The 20,368-nt window shown below is 38.6% G+C and overlaps 1 protein-coding gene across 1 annotated transcript; it reads right to left on the minus strand.

Annotated features, from left to right (window-relative positions):
• Positions 1–8,357: 8,357 nt before the first annotated feature.
• LOC135475398 (uncharacterized) lies at positions 8,358–17,337 on the minus strand. The gene is made up of 4 exons (XM_064755274.1): positions 16,638–17,337; positions 14,502–14,675; positions 12,273–12,395; positions 8,358–11,627 (listed from the first exon to the last, which is right to left on the minus strand). The coding sequence occupies exons 1-4, from the start codon at positions 17,286–17,288 to the stop codon at positions 11,508–11,510; spliced, it is 1,068 nt and encodes a 355-aa protein (XP_064611344.1). The 5' UTR covers positions 17,289–17,337; the 3' UTR covers positions 8,358–11,507.
• Between the last annotated feature and the right edge of the window lie 3,031 nt (positions 17,338–20,368).

Here is a 20,368-nt window from a genome sequence, read left to right on the forward strand (position 1 = left end):
CAGTCGAAAGCTATTAGGTGGACGTAATGAAAGGAAGCTGAAGAAAATCAGTCTGTTAATTTTAAGATAACACATCATTTCAGCTATAATAATGTATTCCATGTCGCCCCGTGAAGTTGATTACGTTTCAGGTAATCAATATAATAGAAGTAAATATGGAATAATCGAGAGTTTATACCTCGTTAACTTTCAGCAACAGCATTCGTTAAAAGTTCAAAGATAATGTCTGTAATTCTATAATGTATTTGTAAAGTTTGGCTTTATGCCAGGAATGCAGATTTGTTTTTTTTTTGCACCAAATCAGTGCTTTTATTTCTCAAGCGACATGATGCTGGAATTAAGGAAGTGGTGAACAGTTTGCAAACTTTGCAGTACAGCTTTGCACTTGCACCAGATGACTTTAATTTAGATATCAACTTAGAGACTAAGGAAGTATTATATTTAATGTGTCATAAGGAAGTATTATATTTAATGTCAAGAAAATATTTGCCAACTCATGGTTTCTGCGCAAAACGTATCAGTTCACGTATTAATGTTTAATTTGACTACATAGAAACACAAGAGAGTTTAGTTAATAATTTACCGGCCAATATAAAGGATGGTAATTTAGTGTTTTTTGTTGTACAATTATCAGATTTTTATCTCTATTAGCACTTTAATCTAGGCGTCAAAAATTAAGAAATTATCATACAGTTCGTTCACTGCTGGTCATTTTGATGTCCTCTATAGCTAACCGAACTTTGCCGTGTACTGATCACCCAACAAATAAAACCTAAAAAAATCTAGAATCTAGGCAAGTCAAGCATTTGTATACCGTCCGCAAACAAAATGGACGTTCCGGGTCAAAAATCGCAGGACCAATTTCCAAAACAACGTTCAACACAAACCATCAAAGAAGTTTCTAAGCGACTGAATTAAGTCAGAATCCAAATCATATACCACGTTTTTAGTTTAGAGCCTGTCGATAATCAAAACGTCTGTTTTGCGCGTTGATTGCAATTTTGTTCACGTATCCAACGTGACGAGCTAATTCAACTCGATCAATATGCAGCCCCTAACACCCAGGTGAACAGAATTATAGACACAGTTGTAAAGCAGAATGCGGGAGATCCTGGACATTCAAATCATATATACTTACATGAGAACGGTACTCATTGTAAAACTTAAGAAACTTAGAGTAAAAGAGTTTGATGAAATATTCTTGACACATGAGCTTTGTTAAGGGCCTATAGAAGTAGTCAGTTAATACACATTCATTATTTTAGCAAAGATTCCAGCATTTATGAGTCGAAACATTCTTGTACCAGTCGTTAACCAAACTGGACGTTCCGGGTCAATTATTCCCAAAACGACGTTTAACACAACCACCAAAGAGCTAAGAATGCACACAAAGTAAGAAATTAGAACGGAGCTATGAAATGAGAAACAGTCAACACAACCTAGAAGCTGTGCTCTAGACGAACGAATGAAATCAAAAAATCCAAAAATCAGAAATCAAAATCGTGTACCGCACTATTTTATAAATGAATGTTAATCATACAGCATTGTCTCTTTAATCAAGGTTCATTGACAGCCGTCATCAAAGTGTTACTGCAACACATGTATGGCTAACGAACTTCAAAGTCATAACAAATCACAGTTATCATAAAGAACACCAGAACGTTTACGTCATATATTTCTGCATTAATGTTCTGAGTACGACAATACCAAGCAAATCAGCAGTTATAGGAAATGTATCATCTAAAATATGACAAAAGAAAAAGCAAGTATATTAGCAGCAAGAGTAACATCAGCTTCTACCCTCATGTTGCTTTGCTCTTGAGACTGAATGTACTTCTTTGGACTTCACATTACCTGTTTTTGTTTCCAACGAAGTCTTAGTATTGTGAAGATAAAAGCATAAAATAAAAATGTACTGTATAATATAAAGATGCTTAGCACAAAATCTTATAGTAGTAAATGCGAAGCGTTTTGTTTCTAAACGGATCAGTTTGAGTGCTATCGCGCACTGCAGAATAACAAGCTATTTTCACCACGAATGAGTCACGAATTAATACATAATTGTGTAGATATTTGAATAAAAACCTCAATTTTCATTCAGTTATTGAATATATCTTATCTTTATTAAAGATTTCTTTTTATGTTGAAGTTAGAGTATTGAAAGTATTTTTTCATATTTAATCAAATTTGGAATATCGGATTGTTTTGTCTCCTCATAGCCGATGACATTAAGTGTGTCGCCAGCATTATCCGCTGGGTCTCCTCCTTAGTTAGGCTTTTATTCCAACTGTTTCTGTAACACCAACTTGTACACCCCCTCCAGTATCATCGCTTACACAGTGGTGTTAATTACAGCATGCCAGACGTCTCTGGTCTAGAATTACTTTGGTGAGCGCCATGGAGTTGTTTTTAACCCCAACTATTTTGATTAAAGCCATAATGTCAAGATTTATTTGAATCCTTGATTCATTACAAAATCATTAATTATTAAACACTAGACATGATTCTATTTATAAAATGCATAGTAAAACGAATATATGAGTAAAATCTATACATGGGTGACTTGTAGAAAAAAAGAGTGACAGGCTCCGCTTCCTCCACTTAAATAATCGACGCCTTATAAGTCCAAAAGTCACGAGCACAGCACTAATGGAAAAAAATACATTAATAAATATAATGACTCACTCTTTACGGCCATGGGTTAATATACAAATATTTTGTAAACATCTATTCTTTAAAGAATAGAAACTGGAGAATTCTTGTGAAATTTCACCAAAATAACGTATAAAGAACGCTTTGGGCAGGTTTCTATTGATTAGTATCACCAATAACCAATAATTTCTCCAAAGTTTCTCTGAGTGTGTTTATATATTCAAATATATTTTGTTATCTTTCAGCGGATAAATTTCTGAATTAACTTCTTAATGGGTTCAAAATACGTCTGAATGCATGAGATTTCCAGAAAGGAAGTGTGGTGAGGGTTTCGTTGGAAATGGCTTTTATATGTAAAAGATGTGAAACATGTGTCGGCATTACAACACTTATCTGGAAAGGCAAATTCCCCAAACGAAGATTTGGAAACAAGAAGTAGGCTAAATACATGACATGTAGAAGCCTAGTCTGCCTGAAGGGGAAAAAAAACGCTAAGACCCACCGCAGGCATTTCGAAATAGCTTAATCATGTCAACCTGTTGCCCAACATCTAATTCCACAGACCTGCCCTTATGGCTCAGTTTGTAGAGCGTCCGCTTCCGCGGCGGTAGATCCTGGGTCAATCCTGGATTGGGTGATTTGGTGACGAACTTTCTTAGCGGCTAGTAATCCATACATTCAAGAATCATCTGGTTTCATGAACATTTTGTTTATTTGAGACCAATTATTAACACCTGTGTAACTTCCATCGGCATTTTACCGCCCCGATAGCACAGTTGGTAGAGCGTCCGCTGCGGGAGCGGTAGATCAAGGGTCAATCTTGGATCGAGTCACACCTAAGACCGTAAAAGAGGAAAGTGTTGCTTCCTCGCTCGGCGTTCAGCCCTAAGGGCACAGTGCAACGACTAGTTGACCCGTATCAGTATAATGGCTCGTGTGAGGGACTAACTTGCCTTCGGTAAATCATCTCAATGAAACAGTACTACACAACAGAGCTGTGCAAATCCTTCCTGCAACAAGGAGGCGCATTGCATGCACTGAGGGGACTCCTTCGTCGACACATATCTGAAAATTGTTAGTACGACGTTAAGCCCTAGGCACTTACTCACTCTATGCCAAGAGCTGACAAGTCACTGAAAGTTATCTCCCTTATAACGAACTACAAACGGTGAAAGGTCTCGGAGACCTGTCTGGGTTAAAAAATCATCTCTAGAAATGCCTCTCAACTGAGGTGAACAGGGAGCAGCAGTGCCGTTGGTTGATGATATCCTACGAGCAAAATACATACAATTCTTGGAAGCCAGTCTTTTTATTTTAAACTGTCAATGGGTGATGAAGTAGTTGATATTACAACACAGGACAAGGTTTCATTTCCATGTTCTCATTATTATTCGCTGGGCCTTGATGACATCAAGCTACCAAAGGTCCTCTTGGGGAAGTTTGTGACGTCAACTTTTGTTTTACAAACCTGCCTTCCATCAATATGGCAATACAGCTATACGTCAAGCACACGTCATTATATTCATCAAGTTGTGAAAAAAAATCAATACTTCATTTTTAAACAGCATAGACTAAATACGAAGAAGCCATCAGATGCTGTGTTGTCACGAATATTGAACAGCCACAAAGAACCCATGCCTCGGGAATGTTTCGCCGACCACCAGATGCCCACTTTATGAAGGTATAAAATATACAAGACAACAGCAGAGACAGCAAAACCAGAGCAGCGAGAACAGTGTGATTGTTGGCAAATAGTGACACGTAACCGGTGAAATATGGCGTCTTGTCAGTTTACTCCAGGATGTTTTTTTAACTGTTTTTAAATATAATTGCAACTTACACATGCTTTGGTCCATGGCTGAGGCAGAATTAGGCAAAGAAAAATCGTTTCCAGTCGCACATGCTCCAAAGGACAAGTTTACCTGGTGGTGGAAGTGTTGTTAAAGCGAGCCAAGAGAGTTGTACATGCGCTCTAAGGAGGATGCACTCGTGTGAGAAACCGACCTGAAGGTTACACATACGCAATTCAGGCAAATGGGCCCAAGATTTGCCCCTGAACTAAAGAGTGAAGCAGCACTGATGGGTAATACTGCCATACGGACATTTTAGGTTGTTGCTATAAATTTCTGCACTGTTAGTTTGCCCCTAGTTAAAATATATCAGAACTTTATCTGTTTTGAATAGAACTGAAAGCTTATTTGTCAGTGTTGATTCCTACCCCGCTGGAGGTTACCGAGGTTACAAAATGCTTTGACTTCACTTCCAGCAATCACAGCACAAAAAATGGTGATCATGCTAAGTTGATTTTTTGATATGTTGTAGAGAAAACTGGAAGCTGCCTGTGGTGGTATGGCATTGTACCGTGCGAAAGTTAAGACATATATCTTTTTGGGATTGAAGTTGACAAATTTACAACATAAATAGTAAGGAAAATCAATGCGCTTGTGTAACTTGAAGAAGCCAGAAGAAAAGCAATCATAGTTCATGGGCCAAGAGACCGCTATCGGCCGATACGATCAGAGGTCGTCTATGAGATGTTGGACTCCGCTGCGGGGACCAAATTGGGCGTCGGGTTGCTACCGAGAGACAGTATGACATATTTGTACAATTGGGACACAGATGTGTGAGTAAAACCACTTGCCCCAGGCATTCTATCCAGGTTGTTGTGGACTCTATGAGACGTTGCGCGACCTATTTACAAGCCTAAAATTGCAGATGGGAGTCCATACATAGTGCTGGTTAGATTATATCTTACTACTATATTGGATATATCCGTTTGGCGGACTGTGAGCAATCGGGAATTGCTGATTAGAAGAAATATGGTTTAATTTCAGCTTTTATTTTGCTGTTCAATATTACTGATTTCGATAAGTCGGCCTTAATGTATATATGAATAGCTTAAACATTACATTAAGCGTAAACTACGTGACATTAGATTCCTGAAAAAAATTCGGTCTATAAATATTGTCCACTTACTTATTTTCACGGCGTTTAATATCAATTCACAGAATTCTGTTTTCGGTCAGATCTCGTCTAGTTTGCCAACTAAAGAATGATTAAAACAACTTTACTTTTGAACATTATTTGAAGGATGCTTTTTCTTGCAATTATTAGATACATATCTAGGAAGAAAAAATGGCGTTGGAGCGAGTGAGTGAGTGAGTGAGTGAATGGGGTTTAACGTCGTACTTAACAATTTTTCAGTCATATACCGAAGGCAAGTAAGTCCCTCACACGAGCCATTATACTGATACGTGTCAACCAGTCGTTGCACTATGCCCTTAGGGCTGAACGCCGAGCGAGGAAGCAACACTTTCCTCTTTTACGGTCTTAGGTGTGACTCGACCCAGGATTGACCCTGGATCTACCGCTCCCGCAGCGGACGCTCTACCAACTGTGCTATCGGGGCGGTAAAATGCTGATGGAAGTTACACAGGTGTTAATAATTCATCTCCATTAAATAAAATGTACATGAAACCAGATGATTCTTGAATATACGGATTACTAACCGCTAAGAAAGTTCGTCACCAAACCACACAAGCAGTGAGAGAGGGTAAGCTTCCAAATTTCTACAAATCTGTATAATGACTTTGCCAGAAGGGGATAAGATCAGAATATAAAATGAAAGACTACATCATAGATCGTAAAGTATAGTGCAGCGACGACAGTGTGATACTTGACAAATGGCCATACGTAACCGGTGAAGTTTACCTCAGGTAAGGTTTTGTTCTAACTGTTAATGTAAATGCTTCAATTGCAGAGGTTTACACGCCCATTACCAGAATTAGGTAAAGAAAATGCAGTGAAGTTAACTGCAATTTATTACACAAAACTGGTCTAAAATTATGCACATTTCCTTGGCCCCAGCCTTTAAAGTTAGTGACTGAAATCCTGGCTATCCGAAATTGTTGAATTTGACCTTAAACAACAATCACATCATGCCAGTCATATGACGACAAGGAGCCATTAAGTGTGTGTGTGTATATATATATATACTGTGGCTTCTTGTGGCAGGGCGAGTCTACACCGCCAAAGCTCAGCCGCTACTGACGCATCATGCCGAAGACACCATGTAGACATGACAACCCGTCTAGTCACATTATACTACAGGATACCGGGCCAACCATTTCTGTTTCCTTGCTCCAACTTTTCAATGTTGATCGCCAAGCGAGGCAGCATCAAGTACCATTTCTAAAGACTTTGGAATGACCAGACCTAACCCGGGTTTGACCCAAAGGTCTCCCGACTTCAAAACCCACGACACTCTAGCCTACATATTATACACTTTTAACCATTAGGCCACCGAAGCGGTCATCGTATGGCTACGGACATGTTGCTTTATTACCATGGCTCATATCAACTGTTTGTACCTCTTTGGGTGCATATAAACTATGTCCCGCGCACTAACATTCTATCTGCCTCTGGAACGGTAAACGGTATTATACTTTGTCCATGCATTTTATGTCTACATATTTTGAATAGCGGGCACGACTATCCATATATAGGGGACCTTAAATAGAATCACAGATTCATTTGTAGTTTTTTAGAAGATAAATATGCTTTAGGTCAAAATAGGATAACAACTTTTTTTCATTTTCAACCAAAGATACAAAATGAATAAACCAGGATGTCAGTTATTATGAAATAAACAACATATTAGCGATGACAAACATCAATGTAGCGATGACACTAGGTCAGAAATGGAATCGTCATCACCATATGTCACGTCTACGTTATTATTATTGTTGTTTATCTTTTATTTGTTTTTTTTTATTTTTGGAGAGAGAGTATATGCTGTAGGGTTTAGCCCGCATATTGGATTGACGACAGGTGGTTATTCCTACCTCGAGCTTATTCTCCGCTTCGGCTAAAATACAATTTAAATTTCAAAGCAGTCTGAAATATTATCTGTGTTATCTTTTTACATTTTTTTTTATTCAATGCAATTATTTTCATTCGCATAGGGATATTTTTACTTTAGGACTAAATTACCATTTAGCCGCACATCTATAGAGGCATGGGACTTAAAGGTCAACTTGAGTATCTGCTTTGTAAAACAGGCCTCACGCAGAGCTCATGACAACATGGCGGAACAGTTTACATTGGCACTTAGTGAGTCCATTTTCCCGCGCAAGGTATCTCTCGCCCAAGTCATATTGAACATTGGTCCGTTGGGATATAGGACATTATACCATATGGACATATTTGTCTTGGACAATTCCCTCTTAGGGCATAAGGAATCATATAGATATTTTCCCGTCTGAATATGATTCCTTAATATATTTAATATATGTATTCAGGTAATCACTCCATATAAGGCGGGAAAGTAAAGCTCCCCTCGGTGTGCATGGTTATCTTTTCACTTTTTTTATTTATAAAGCAATTTGAAGATTTAAACGATTTAGTGGCGCAAATATCGGATACAGCATCAAGACTGAACATGATGAAAGTGTGTTGGAGAGAAAAGGAGAAACAATTTACTTAGTTAATTTTTTGTTATTGACTCTCAACATGATTTTTCACTTATACAGTTTTATGGGTGGAGGAAACCGAGGGGTAAACCACAGACCTTCGGCAAATTAGTGACAAGCTTTCCCACGTGTGAGATACAGATATACACACCATAAATTGCATGTTGGGATTAACTTTGACAGGGTCCATGCACAGTATGAGCGACGATGAAGAAACACTTGCATATCGTGTAAATATATTTATTATAAGGTGTAAATAACTGTATTTACAGCAGTCACTTGAAGACGCATAAAAGACGTCGTAAATGATAATATTGTTATCACCTTGATATTAGGATGCTATCATTAAGATGTCAGTGGCAGAAATATTCCATTTAAAAATTAGACTTTGATTTAATTCTGTGTTAGGTAATTTATACAAAGCTTTATCATTCCCACATATATTATGTGAATCTTCAATCCACTCATTAAGTTATCATCAAAAGCAAACTAGCACATATACAATATAATATACAAACATGTTAAGCACGAAACGTTGATAGTTGAAGAACATCAACTATGCCGTCACCGTCATGTGTAGACAAGTTCAGTCTAGAACACAGCGTGCACGAAGGCCGGTGTCTATGTAAACATGAGGTCCAACCATAAGACCAACATGGGTCTAGACAATTTTGACCCCGAGAGAAACCTTGATGTACTCAGGTATAGCCATAAGGGCGATGTAGTTGTAGATATCTAACCACGGGTCTTAACCACGGGAGCAGCCTGGATATAGTAAAGGGGCAAAGTGGATGTGGACAAGTTTAACCACGAGAGCCACCTGAATGTAGTAAAGGGGCAATGTGGATACAGACAAGTTTAACCACGAGAGCAACCTGGATGTAGTAAAGGGACAATGTGGATGTGGACAAGTTAAACCACGATAGCAACCTGGATGTAGTAAAGGGGCAATTTGGATGCATACAATGTTAACCACGAGAGCAACCTGGACGTAGTAAAGGGGCAATTTGGATATATACAAGTTTAACCACGAGAGCAACCTGGATGTAGTAAAGGGGCAATTTGGATGCATACAAGTTTAACCACGAGAGCAACCTGGACGTAGTAAAGGGACAATGTGGATGTGGACAAGTTAAACCACGAGAGCAACCTGGATGTAGTAAAGGGGCAATTTGGATGCATACAAGTTTAACCACGAGATCAACCTGGATGTAGTAAAGGGACAATGTGGATGTGGACAAGTTAAACCACGATAGCAACCTGGATGTAGTAAAGGGGCAATTTGGATGCATACAAGTTTAACCACGAGAGCAACCTGGATGTAGTAAAGGGACAATGTGGATGTGGACAAGTTAAACCACGATAGCAACCTGGATGTAGCAAAGGGGCAATTTGGATGCATACAATGTTAACCACGAGAGCAACCTGGATGTAGTAAAGGGGCAATTTGGATACATACAAGTTTAACCACGAGAGCAACCTGGATGTAGTAAAGGGGCAATTTGGATGCATACAAGTTTAACCACGAGATCAACCTGGACGTAGTAAAGGGGCAATTTGGATACATACAAGTTTAACCACGAGAGCAACCTGGATGTAGTAAAGGGGCAATTTGGATGCATACAAGTTTAACCACGAGATCAACCTGGACGTAGACAAGTAATCCATAAGGGCTAATGTAAGTGGAGACAAGTTTAACCACGAGAGCCACCTGGATGTAGTAAAGGGGCAGTGTGAATGTGGACAAGTTAAACCACGAGAGCAACCTGGGCGACAAGTTTAACCAAGAGAGCAACCTGGGTATATACCTAGAAGTATCATATAGGCAAGTACAGCCTTAAGGGCGATGCAGAGGTAGACCAGATTAACCACGAGAGCACCCTGGATGTAGTTAAAGGGTGAAGTAGAAGTAGACAAGTTTAAGAAACCAGGATGTTGGCAAGTAAAGCCATCACATTAAGGTGGATGTATTAAAGCAAGTTCGGCCTTGAAGTTGTCGCGTGGATGTAGACAAGTACAGCCATGAAGACGAGGGGGATTGAATTACTGTAACCAACGATGAGGTCATCATAGATGTCGGCATGAAAAACAACGGAAACACTACAAATACAAGTATTAAAAAATCACTATGAGGCCAGCGTATATGTAGTAAAATATGGTGAATTGTGTTGTATACAAGTCTTAACGTGGATGTCGACAGTTATCTAAGCCAGAGTAGCCATAGTATTTGATTCATATACGTAACAGCCTGGATCCCACGATAATTAGCCGTAAGGGCATATTCGATATGGTTAAGTTAAGCCATAATTACAGCATGGACAACATGGAGTTTAGTCGTAATAACGTTGTGGACACAGGTGGTTTAAGCCATAATTACAGCATGGACAACATGGAGTTTAGTCGTAATAACGTTGTGGACACAGGTGGTTTAAGCCATAATTACAGCATGGATAACATGGAGTTTAGTCGTAATAGCATTGTGGACACAGGTATGCTAAGCCATATTTACAGCATGGATAACATGGAGTTTAGTCGTAATAGCATTGTGGACACAGGTATGTTAAGCAATATTTACAGCATGGATAACAGGGAGTTTAGTCGTAATAACATTGTGGACACGGGTGGGTTAAGCCATAATTACAGCATGGATAACATGGAGTTTAGTCGTAATAGCATTGTGGACACAGGTATGTTAAGCCATAATTACAGCATGGATAACATGGAGTTTAGCCGTAATAGCATTGTGGACACAGGTATGCTAAGCCATATTTACAGCATGGGTAACATGGAGTTTAGTCGTAATAGCATTGTGGACACAGGTATGTTAAGCCATAATTACAGCATGGATAACAGGGAGTTTAGCCGTAATAGCATTGTGGACACAGGTAGGTTAAACCATAATTATAGCGTGGAGAGAATGGAGTTTAGCCGTAATAGCATTGTGGACACAGCTAAGTTAAGCCAACACCAAGGATGTTCAACACCATGTCAAGTCGTAATGACATCGCGGATGTAGGTGATTTAAGTCATACAGGCAGCGTGGATGTAGGTGAGTTAAGCCATAAAGGCAGCATGGATGTAGGTGAGTTAAGCCAAAAAAGCAGCGTGGATGTAGGTGAGTTAAGCCATAAAGGCAGCGTGGATGTAGGTGAGTTAGGCCATAAAGGCAGCGTGGATGCAGGTGAGTTAAGCCATAAAGGCAGCGTGGATGTAAATGAGTTAAGCCATAAAGGCAGCATGGATGTAGGTGAGTTAAGTCAAAAAGGCAGCGTGGATGTAGATGAGTTAAGCCATAAAGACAGCGTGGATGTAAGTGAGTTAAGCCATAAAGGCAGCGTGGATGTAGGTGAGTTAAGCCATAAAGACAACGTGGATGTAAGTGAGTTAAGCCATAAAGGCAGCGTGGATGTAGGCGTTACCGCCTGCAAGTCGAAACATCCTCCAAGTTCTTCGGTTCATGACCACATCAGTAATAGTGGCAAATAATGCCATGAGACAGAACATCTAAAAAGGAGAGAAAGAAAAACAAGAATGACTAAAACTGGTGATTGATTGATTGATTGATTGATTGATTGATTGATTGATCGATCGATCGATTTCGGTTGGCGGTTCACGACGAATTTAAAACTGCCATGTTTATGGATGGTGGAAACCAGAGTGCCCAGAGTAAACAGTTGACCAAGTAGGGCAAATCATATATTTTTATTTATTTATTTATTTATTTGATTGTTGTTTTACGTCGTACTCAAGAATATTTCACTTATACGACGGCCAGCCAGCATTATGGTGGGAGGAAACCGGGCAGAGCCCTGGGGAAACCACGACCATCCGCAGGTTGCTGACAAACCCCATGTACGGCCCCAGAGGAAGCCAGCATAAACTGGACTTAAACTCACGACCGATATTTTTATCAGAGGCAGGGGTAATAAAATGAAATAAGATATGAATGGAAATGTAAATAAACCCATTCGCGTTATGAAAATTGATATATTACAAACGCCTAATATCATTTCAACTCGAGGAAGGGAATTGTGATATTTTGCATTTATATAAACATTAAATAATTTCACTTAAATGACTAAATACTTCATAAAACAACCATTAATGCAGAGAGGTGTTTGCTAAAGAACAAAGGACTTGTTTACTTACAGAGGCAACCATCATCATTGACTTTTCGAACTCGGTCCGATAGTAACGTGACGTGGCCACAGACGCTGCCGAAAGACCTGCGCTCAGCAACATCGGAATCATCACAAAATAGGTGACCTGGATCTGCAACAAAGAAACGTCATCATGATTTATCATCATGATTTATCATATATCAACGGAGTGAACTTCCACTGTAGGTTTCATTCTTAAACATTGAGATTATTTTGGACCATTCTACATTTTAAAACACTTTATGAATCAATTATTGGTACCGCAAATTTTTCACAAATTCTGATAACATGGAAAACTGTTGAAAATTGCATCTCTTTACATGACTCTGGACTTTATTCCCACCAAATTATCCTTTGATTTTATTTGGATATCTGATGAATATCCCGTGAATAAACAAACAATTTATAAATTAACCCAGTCTTGAAAAGATTTACTTAAGATTTCCAAACTTTTTAAACCTTGCTTCCTTTATAGTTACATTTCTCTTTACAACAGAAAATTTTCGGATCTCATTCAGTGCAAGCCAGCTTGGAACTTTTCTAAGACACATTTCTTTGCAAGTTTACCACTGATTTAATCCATATTTTGACATCTGATATAACAGTGAAAACAAAAACGGACATTAAATTAAAACGCGAAAAAAAGGCACAAATGTAAACCATCAAGAAATTCACACATAACTGGATATTTGAAAACATTAGATATAGTACATTTACATGTACGCACGGACAGACAACTGTTAAGAGCGTAACCTGTAGAATCCATACTTTCAAGTTCATGCCCTATAGTTGCATGCTGATATATGTTTGTAGATATTTAAATGTGGTCCGAAAAGGCCACCATACTTAAATGTGTTTTATGGCGAATCAAAAAACTTTTTTAAAAAAAGAACTAAAAGCGCTTTTGGGGACAGTTTGCCCTGCGCTTGGAAATGTATTGACTTCGTCGCACTGCGTTTGCTCACTTTAACAGTTCAGTACACAGGCTGCCGATTTACAGTTTCATCAACAAATTTTGGGTGCAAATGTATTTAAACATTTAGAGAAATCTCTTTAAGTCCTTGAACATTTCAATTCATACAGCCTTCAACCAAGCGGCGCATGGTATGCGACCTCAGTGGATAAGTAGCCTATATAGTGAAGTATATACAGACTTGGATATGCAATTTTTAAAGTTTAGTTTGACAACTAAAGCACATCGTCATCCGCACGAACTCAGCTGGAAGAAAACTTGAGGCACGTAGGCGTGTGTTCACGGAAGAGTAGCCATGCGCGAGATCTGTCACTCCTTAGCTCGATACAGAATTATACTGGATGTTATAGACTCGTGTATTCCGTCCCTTATATACACTTCAGAAATAATGCAGTTGTATGTTCCCGCGAGGTCATGCAGAAAGCTCGTCTGGTGTAAAAACAAGGCCGTGACGGCTGAGATGACACCAACAGAGCTCTGACATACGTCCACTCGTGACCTCTTGCACTGCATTCCTTAGTACATATAAATGTGCTTGCCCAGTTGGTTACTCTTTTAAGGTGTACTGCTGTCAAGAACACATCACTTATACAACGATGTTAAACAAGTAAAGAGACAAAGCAAAGAAAACTAGATCGCTCCTCATTACGGAAAACAAATGTGATTTGTGATAAACCCAACAGTAGGCCAACGGCTACATAACAGATCGTCCCTTGCACGCGACCAAGTGACCTTAGCGGTTGACCTCTGAAAGATGCCCAACAAAAATAAATAGGATCGTATGTACATCATAGAGCTGATTTCTCGATGGTGATGGAGTTATCAAATGAGATGCACGTGAGCACGAGTTTATCTCATAGCAGGCAAACTGAATTTCACGCCACCAACATGTCCACCAAGGTCTTACAAACTTCCACATCAGCAACGGCTTGTCACTTTTATAAACCAGTTGTCGTTACAGTTTTGAACACAATGACTACACGAGTGTAAATTCAAAGAAACGACGACAGTGTGATAGTTGGTAACAGGTCACATGTAACCTCTGAAATCCGGCCCCTTGTCCATTCACTTTTGAGCTTTGTTCTAATCGTTCGTGTGAAAGATTGAAAAATAGCGTCTTCCTCACCTGCTAGCACCATGACTTCGGCAGAAATAGGTCAAAAATGTGCACTGACGTTAATTTAAATTTATTAGACTTTGCTAGTCTAAAATTATTCAACATGCTGTGTTGTGTCTAAGACTTACCAGCTTCCGCCTACATATCGCAAGTCTATCAATTTTCCGGTAGATCTGGGCGAGTAGCACGGAACCTGCGATTCCTCCGCATAAAAAGTTAACCACCATGAACCAGACACCGACTGCTGTGCTCAACCAGGAGTTTGTGAAGAGTGCAGACGTCAAAGCCAGCACACAAAATGTCTGCAAGAAAAAAGTGTGGTATCAGTATATGCTATAAACCCAACTATCAGTCATAAACACGTATTTGATCAATCGTAATCAATTTTGTTGCTAACAGGTCAACCTTAAAATGTCTCAGACATTCATGGTAAGTATTCAGTCTTTCTGTGACGTCAAGAGATCAGAATTGCTTTCCTCGAGAATGGAATGAAAAGTAACGTTGTCACGATAAATGTTGGTGGGCCATATTCGCTTGGCGGGCCAAATAGATATTCAGTCGCTAATTATTGAGATCAATAAATATTTCCATATCGATAGATATTTACAGATATCGAAAAATAAGTTGGAAATATCGACAATTAGTTTTTTTCTGTTTGGTTTCAGTTGAAATGACTGTTTCCTTCTCTGCGTTGCTACGAATCCAGAATCTGAGGGGAAAAAACCTGTGTATTTACAATGGCCGAAGTGGCATGGTCAGCTGTCCAGAAATCAAAGGCAGCGAGTCAGAGGAGTCTCACCGAGGTTGGTTATTTAATGCAGTAGACTGTGCATTATTTTAGACAGATACAGTGATTTACTGGTACGTGTTATTGCGATAAGTCGAGGCATTTATGAATATCAAAAATTATAGATTCTATAGCGATAAATCAGTTATTGTTATCGATAAATCGTTTATTGATATCGATAATTGAATTATTCATATCGTTAATATTACTTTGGCCCTTCATGCATTCGTGTTTGATCTTTTCATTCCGTTAGATTGAATACGTCATCTACGAATTCGTAAATTATACGAAAACATGACATCAGTGATTTCACTACGGTGACCACATGTAGGTTTGTGTTTAGACTGATTTACTGTTTATTTATTTGATATTTAATTTAATGATAAGAGTTTTACGCCGTACTCAATGATTTACTATGTCTTTGGTATCTGATCCTTTGATCAACATGACAGTTATGAACAACAGGTTAGTAAACCTCGTCAGTGCAAAAAAATTCAAACACCTGGAATAATCAGTCAACCACTTGTATAAAATGCATGCAAACGTGCCCATACATTACTCATGTCCGTGTGCGAATTATTTCCATAATGTTTTGTTTCTAAATGTACTAGGTACCAACAACATTTTTATCATTTTGTCATTTGTCTCACATAAAAAACACGTTATTACTGTCATTTATGGCACAAACCAAAGCATGGTGATATATTATTGAGAGAATCGTTTTCAACTTGGATGATTTAAAACCTGAATAATAATTTTAAAGAATAATAATTTTTTCATACAAGAAAATAATCCTTGACCTAAATAATTCCCTGGTTCAAGTCAAATTTGAATATGAACCTATTCACACTCTGACTATTGTAACTTAACAAAGGCGCAGAATATATGAAAAACAAATCCTCGTTAATTTTATTTTTTCTTACATTGTAATCAAATCTCATTTGCATATAGAGCGCGTAAATGGTCGTTATCTATATTGGGGTTTAAATTTCTGTTGAATTAAATCTCTTCTTTTTTCTAAGGAAACAAACACGACTGACTGCATTTTAAAAACTGTCGTCCCTTTAAAAATTACCCATGGTTCTTGTAAAAGATCGACTGTACATATTAGCATCCGTATCCGTTTTCAATTCCGTAGAAACATATACTTTCAGTCAGAATTATCAACGAAGAATGGATCCAACAATTGCTGTCAAGTTTCGACATAAATTTGAAAAGCTGTATTCGGTGCAAATGACCAAACTTTACCCCTTTTCGTATCCCATAATGCATAGCGCACACAAAAAATTAAGTAATTATTCTCTCGGTCTGTACATGTCAATAAACAGGAAAGATCTTTGATTACCCGATGGATAGCAGTCACTTGTCAGAACTAGCATCTGTAGTATTACCAAACTGCGCAGTCCTAAATAACGATAAAATCGCCACAAGACAAAATTCTAAATTACAAATAACAGTCAGATTTCACATAAATTACCATCTGACATAATTTCACAATACACCGAAAACCGCACACTTGTGGAGTGGCTTCGATTTTCACATCTTCCGAGTCCATCGCTGGCTGTTCTTCGCACAACTTTTTGTTTTCATCCAACACGTTACCAACTTGCACACTATACCCATTTCTAATGTCAGTGTTTTTCATGTTTGTGAGGTTACCACAAAACTCAGAAAACCCTTCCAGTTTAAAATAGCCGCAGTCGTCTGCCTGTTCATCGTTTCCATGTGTCCGTGACTTTTTTGTCGTCCTTTCCTGTGTTTGATAACCTTGGTAACCCTGGCTGGTGTAATCGACGGAGGATGCTAGACTTTGGTAACCACCATTGGCGCCTGTTTGAACATTCCGTTCTCGAGCCGCCAACATGTCTTTCTCGCAACAGCTTCTCTGGTATCCCACATCGGGCTTGTCAAGGTAAGTTCTGTCCACATCACCATCTGTGTCCACAGCCGTTTCATAACCATCCTCTGAATCAGAATTTCCATTCAGCTTTTCGTAGCCATCTTTTTTTGGTTTTCCTCGACGACCATTGCCCATCACCTCAATCTCCGCTTCCTCCAGTAATCCGCCATTTTCCTCAGCATAACTGTCACCCAAACGTTTGTAAGCTGTGATGTTTATCGCTTGCATGGTAAGGACAGATAGACAGTCAACACTGAAACAATCCAAGCAGACAGGGAACTTTTCACTGTCCTCAACAAATATCTAAACATGAAGTTCCCTCGAAACCCTGACCATCTGAAGAGGAAATTTACGAAATGAGGGTATCTGCACCAGAATGTAGTAGCGAAGCTTGTCGTCACGCGTTCTATAGGCTATAACTGCACAAGCTGTCACACCATGTATACGATCAGTCTACTGGCTCACACTGCCAGTAAACCTCAGATTAAAATCTACCTTCGGCGTTTGTCACACATCTGTGACTTTCTGGGTCACCATGAAAAATGAGATTTACATTATTTTTTTTTTATTATCAATTGAGAGATGTCTGTTCAACTGTGCTGCACAGAGATTTTAACACTGGAGGAGGTGTCTGTCTAAATTTGTATATGTAGGATCGCAATAGCCGTCTTCCGAAAATACAGTCAAAAGTGGTGCTAAAAGATAAGCCCGTGGTCGTTTTCGTCATATCTTCAGGTCACCTTCCCCCTGACTGACTGACGTATTTGTTTTAGTGGACCGGACCACTTTCCCAGTCTCGCGCATCCTTCGGGGGAACAAAAATCGGGTTGAGCCTTATAATTATGAATAATACTTCTGTAAAATGAGAATTAAATAGAAAAAATTTATAGAGTAATAAACTCACCAAGTATCATTAATTTTTGTTGCTGCTGTTGTTTGTTTTGATTTGTATTGTTTTGTTTTGTTTCTATTTTAGTACATATTTCGGCTCGACTTGTAATATACTCATCAAATCACCATTCGTTGTAACAAGTGCATATTAGGTAAGCGTAATATGATTAAATTGGACGAAGGGCGATTTTAATAAACGAATCTATATGTATTTGATCCCTAGGCTCTGCCCGGTTTCCTCCCACCATAATGCTGGCCTTCATCGTATTAGTAAAATATTCTCGAGTACGACGTAAAACACTATATCAGATCAAACAAATACATAAATGTGTGTATTTCAACGCTTCATCCTTCATGTCACCTTAACCCGTTGTTCATTTCTGAATGAGGCCTTGATTCGTCACACTAGAGGGCACTGGGTACGCCGAGTTAGGCAGGTAGGCCTATAGTCATCTGTTGCCCTTTCTTTCCCGCTTCGCTAATTGTCGCCTTGACTATCAGATTTATCTCCCTTATAATGCAATCTCTCCATATAATCGATGGTCATTAAACACCGGTAACATTATCAACAAAGATTGACACACTATTTACACTGCATACAACTCTCTCTACGCTCATTTTACATCACCATTCAGCATTAGTAAATTTTGTACAGAACAACGACGAGGTCAAATTAATCATGGTGATGAAACTATATCCTAGTCTGGTAAAGCAAATCAAGGACATCTCCACTGCAAGCAGCACACATAACGCATTTGTCATGCAGCTGATAGACAGAAAGACATAGGTTGGTTTTTGTGTCGAAAATGGGCTCCGGATCACGAATGTGGTACTGTATGTACTAAGTAAAAGCTAGTCCGAAATTACCCTGAAGTTAAGTTTGGCAAACTTTTGTTCAGCCAACGCTGGCCCGAAACCCACATCTGAGCGCGCTCCATTTAAAAACCTGTTGCAATTGCCATGGCACTTTGTCTAGGCGTTTGAAATAAAGATTACCAAGCATGTCCCCACTGCCTGAAGAGTTGACATCTTTTCGTCTGTCGATTTATCGTAAGCACAAAATTGATACGTTATTTATTAGGCCGGTTTTGGGCCCTGAGATTATTTGCTACTGCTCAAAGTCGGGTGGCCTACAGAGAGCCTCGACATATTTTACAAAGGCAAGTAACGGCATCAGGGCCTATATTTATCAAGCGACTTAAGACTTCAGTCAATAATTCAAACAGTCATATAACTGAGATATTTTTCTCGAGAAAGCTTGAAATCTGTACAATAATTGTTTATTGCAGAACAAGGTGCCAACCACAAGTAGGGTTCTTTCTTGTTCTGAGTTTAGGTTTTAAAACACTTGAAACTTAGATCTTGCCTGATAAATACGTCTTAAGAGGAGCTCTAGCTGGTTTGGGGTCAAAATTAGGCCGAGCAAAAGTTTACCAAACCCATCGTCAGAGCAATGTTGGACTAAGTAAAAACCAGTCAGAATAATATCGCAACAATATCCAGGAAATGTATCTCTGGTGTTCACCAACTTGGTTGGATTCTTTAATACCCTAATCGATTGTGAGATTTTAACTGTGCACATACAACTGTGTTCAATGGCATGGACATCACACGACAAAACTTCGTCCTTTCAAAAATATCATTTTGTTCAAAAAGCTATTCTCATATATAAATTTAACATGACACACTAATTTTTGGAGTAGGCCCTATTTCTACACAGAATAAGACTCGAATATTTTTACGCCACATTATAAGCACGTTTATATCTCAGCTTTAGTGGTTCTCTATTCAGAAAAATTACGTTTGGGAATTGCTGGTATGTATGATGGAGCGATTAAAACTGGAACAGTTATAGTTATAAGAGTTATAGTATAAGATATGTAACGTCATATTCCGTCCTGTTGTCAGTTGTGGGCGGTGTGCATAATTTTTAGATAATTTTCAAATCACGTTATTTCTATCAATTTCAATTCGGAATAATTCACATATATTAAATTTATTTGTAATGTCATATCAACTGTTTATTCAATATCAGATTTAATGTTATTTTAAAGATTATATCCTTTTCTTAAACCGTCAGTTATGGGGGCATTGGACAGTCAACCCATCTCCTCTGATATTTCCCTTTATTCGTTTATGTATGGAACACAAATATGCATGTTAAACGGATAGGAGTTTACATCGGGTGTGTAACGCAACATACCGGCTGGCACGTGTACCTCCCCGAATTTTGTTTTATTTCTGTAAATAAATGGATTTGAACTTGTGTACGTGTTAGATTTGTATTTATGATTTATATATTGGAGAAATATCGAAATTTCCTTCAGTGACAAAGTTGCTATTTCACATAGTTTATATACATCACTTTTGTTGTTGCAAAGCTTTTACATTCCTGCATAGATGTCAAGCACATTTTC

This window comes from Liolophura sinensis, chromosome 9 (assembly GCF_032854445.1).
Source record: "Liolophura sinensis isolate JHLJ2023 chromosome 9, CUHK_Ljap_v2, whole genome shotgun sequence".
In the NCBI taxonomy this organism is placed as follows: Eukaryota; Metazoa; Mollusca; class Polyplacophora; order Chitonida; family Chitonidae; genus Liolophura; species Liolophura sinensis.

What these genes read in the sequence shown, in the direction of transcription:
- LOC135475398 (XM_064755274.1), bottom strand. Translation starts at nt 17,288, where the DNA reads ATGCAAGCGATAAACATCACAGCTTACAAACGTTTGGGTGACAGTTAT. An exon ending in CGATATGTAGGCGGAAGCTG is followed by an intron (nt 12,396 to 14,501) that starts GTAAGTCTTAGA and finishes TCTTTGTTGCAG; the next exon opens with ATCCAGGTCACCTATTTTGT. An exon ending in CAATGATGATGGTTGCCTCT is followed by an intron (nt 11,628 to 12,272) that starts GTAAGTAAACAA and finishes TCTCCTTTTTAG; the next exon opens with ATGTTCTGTCTCATGGCATT.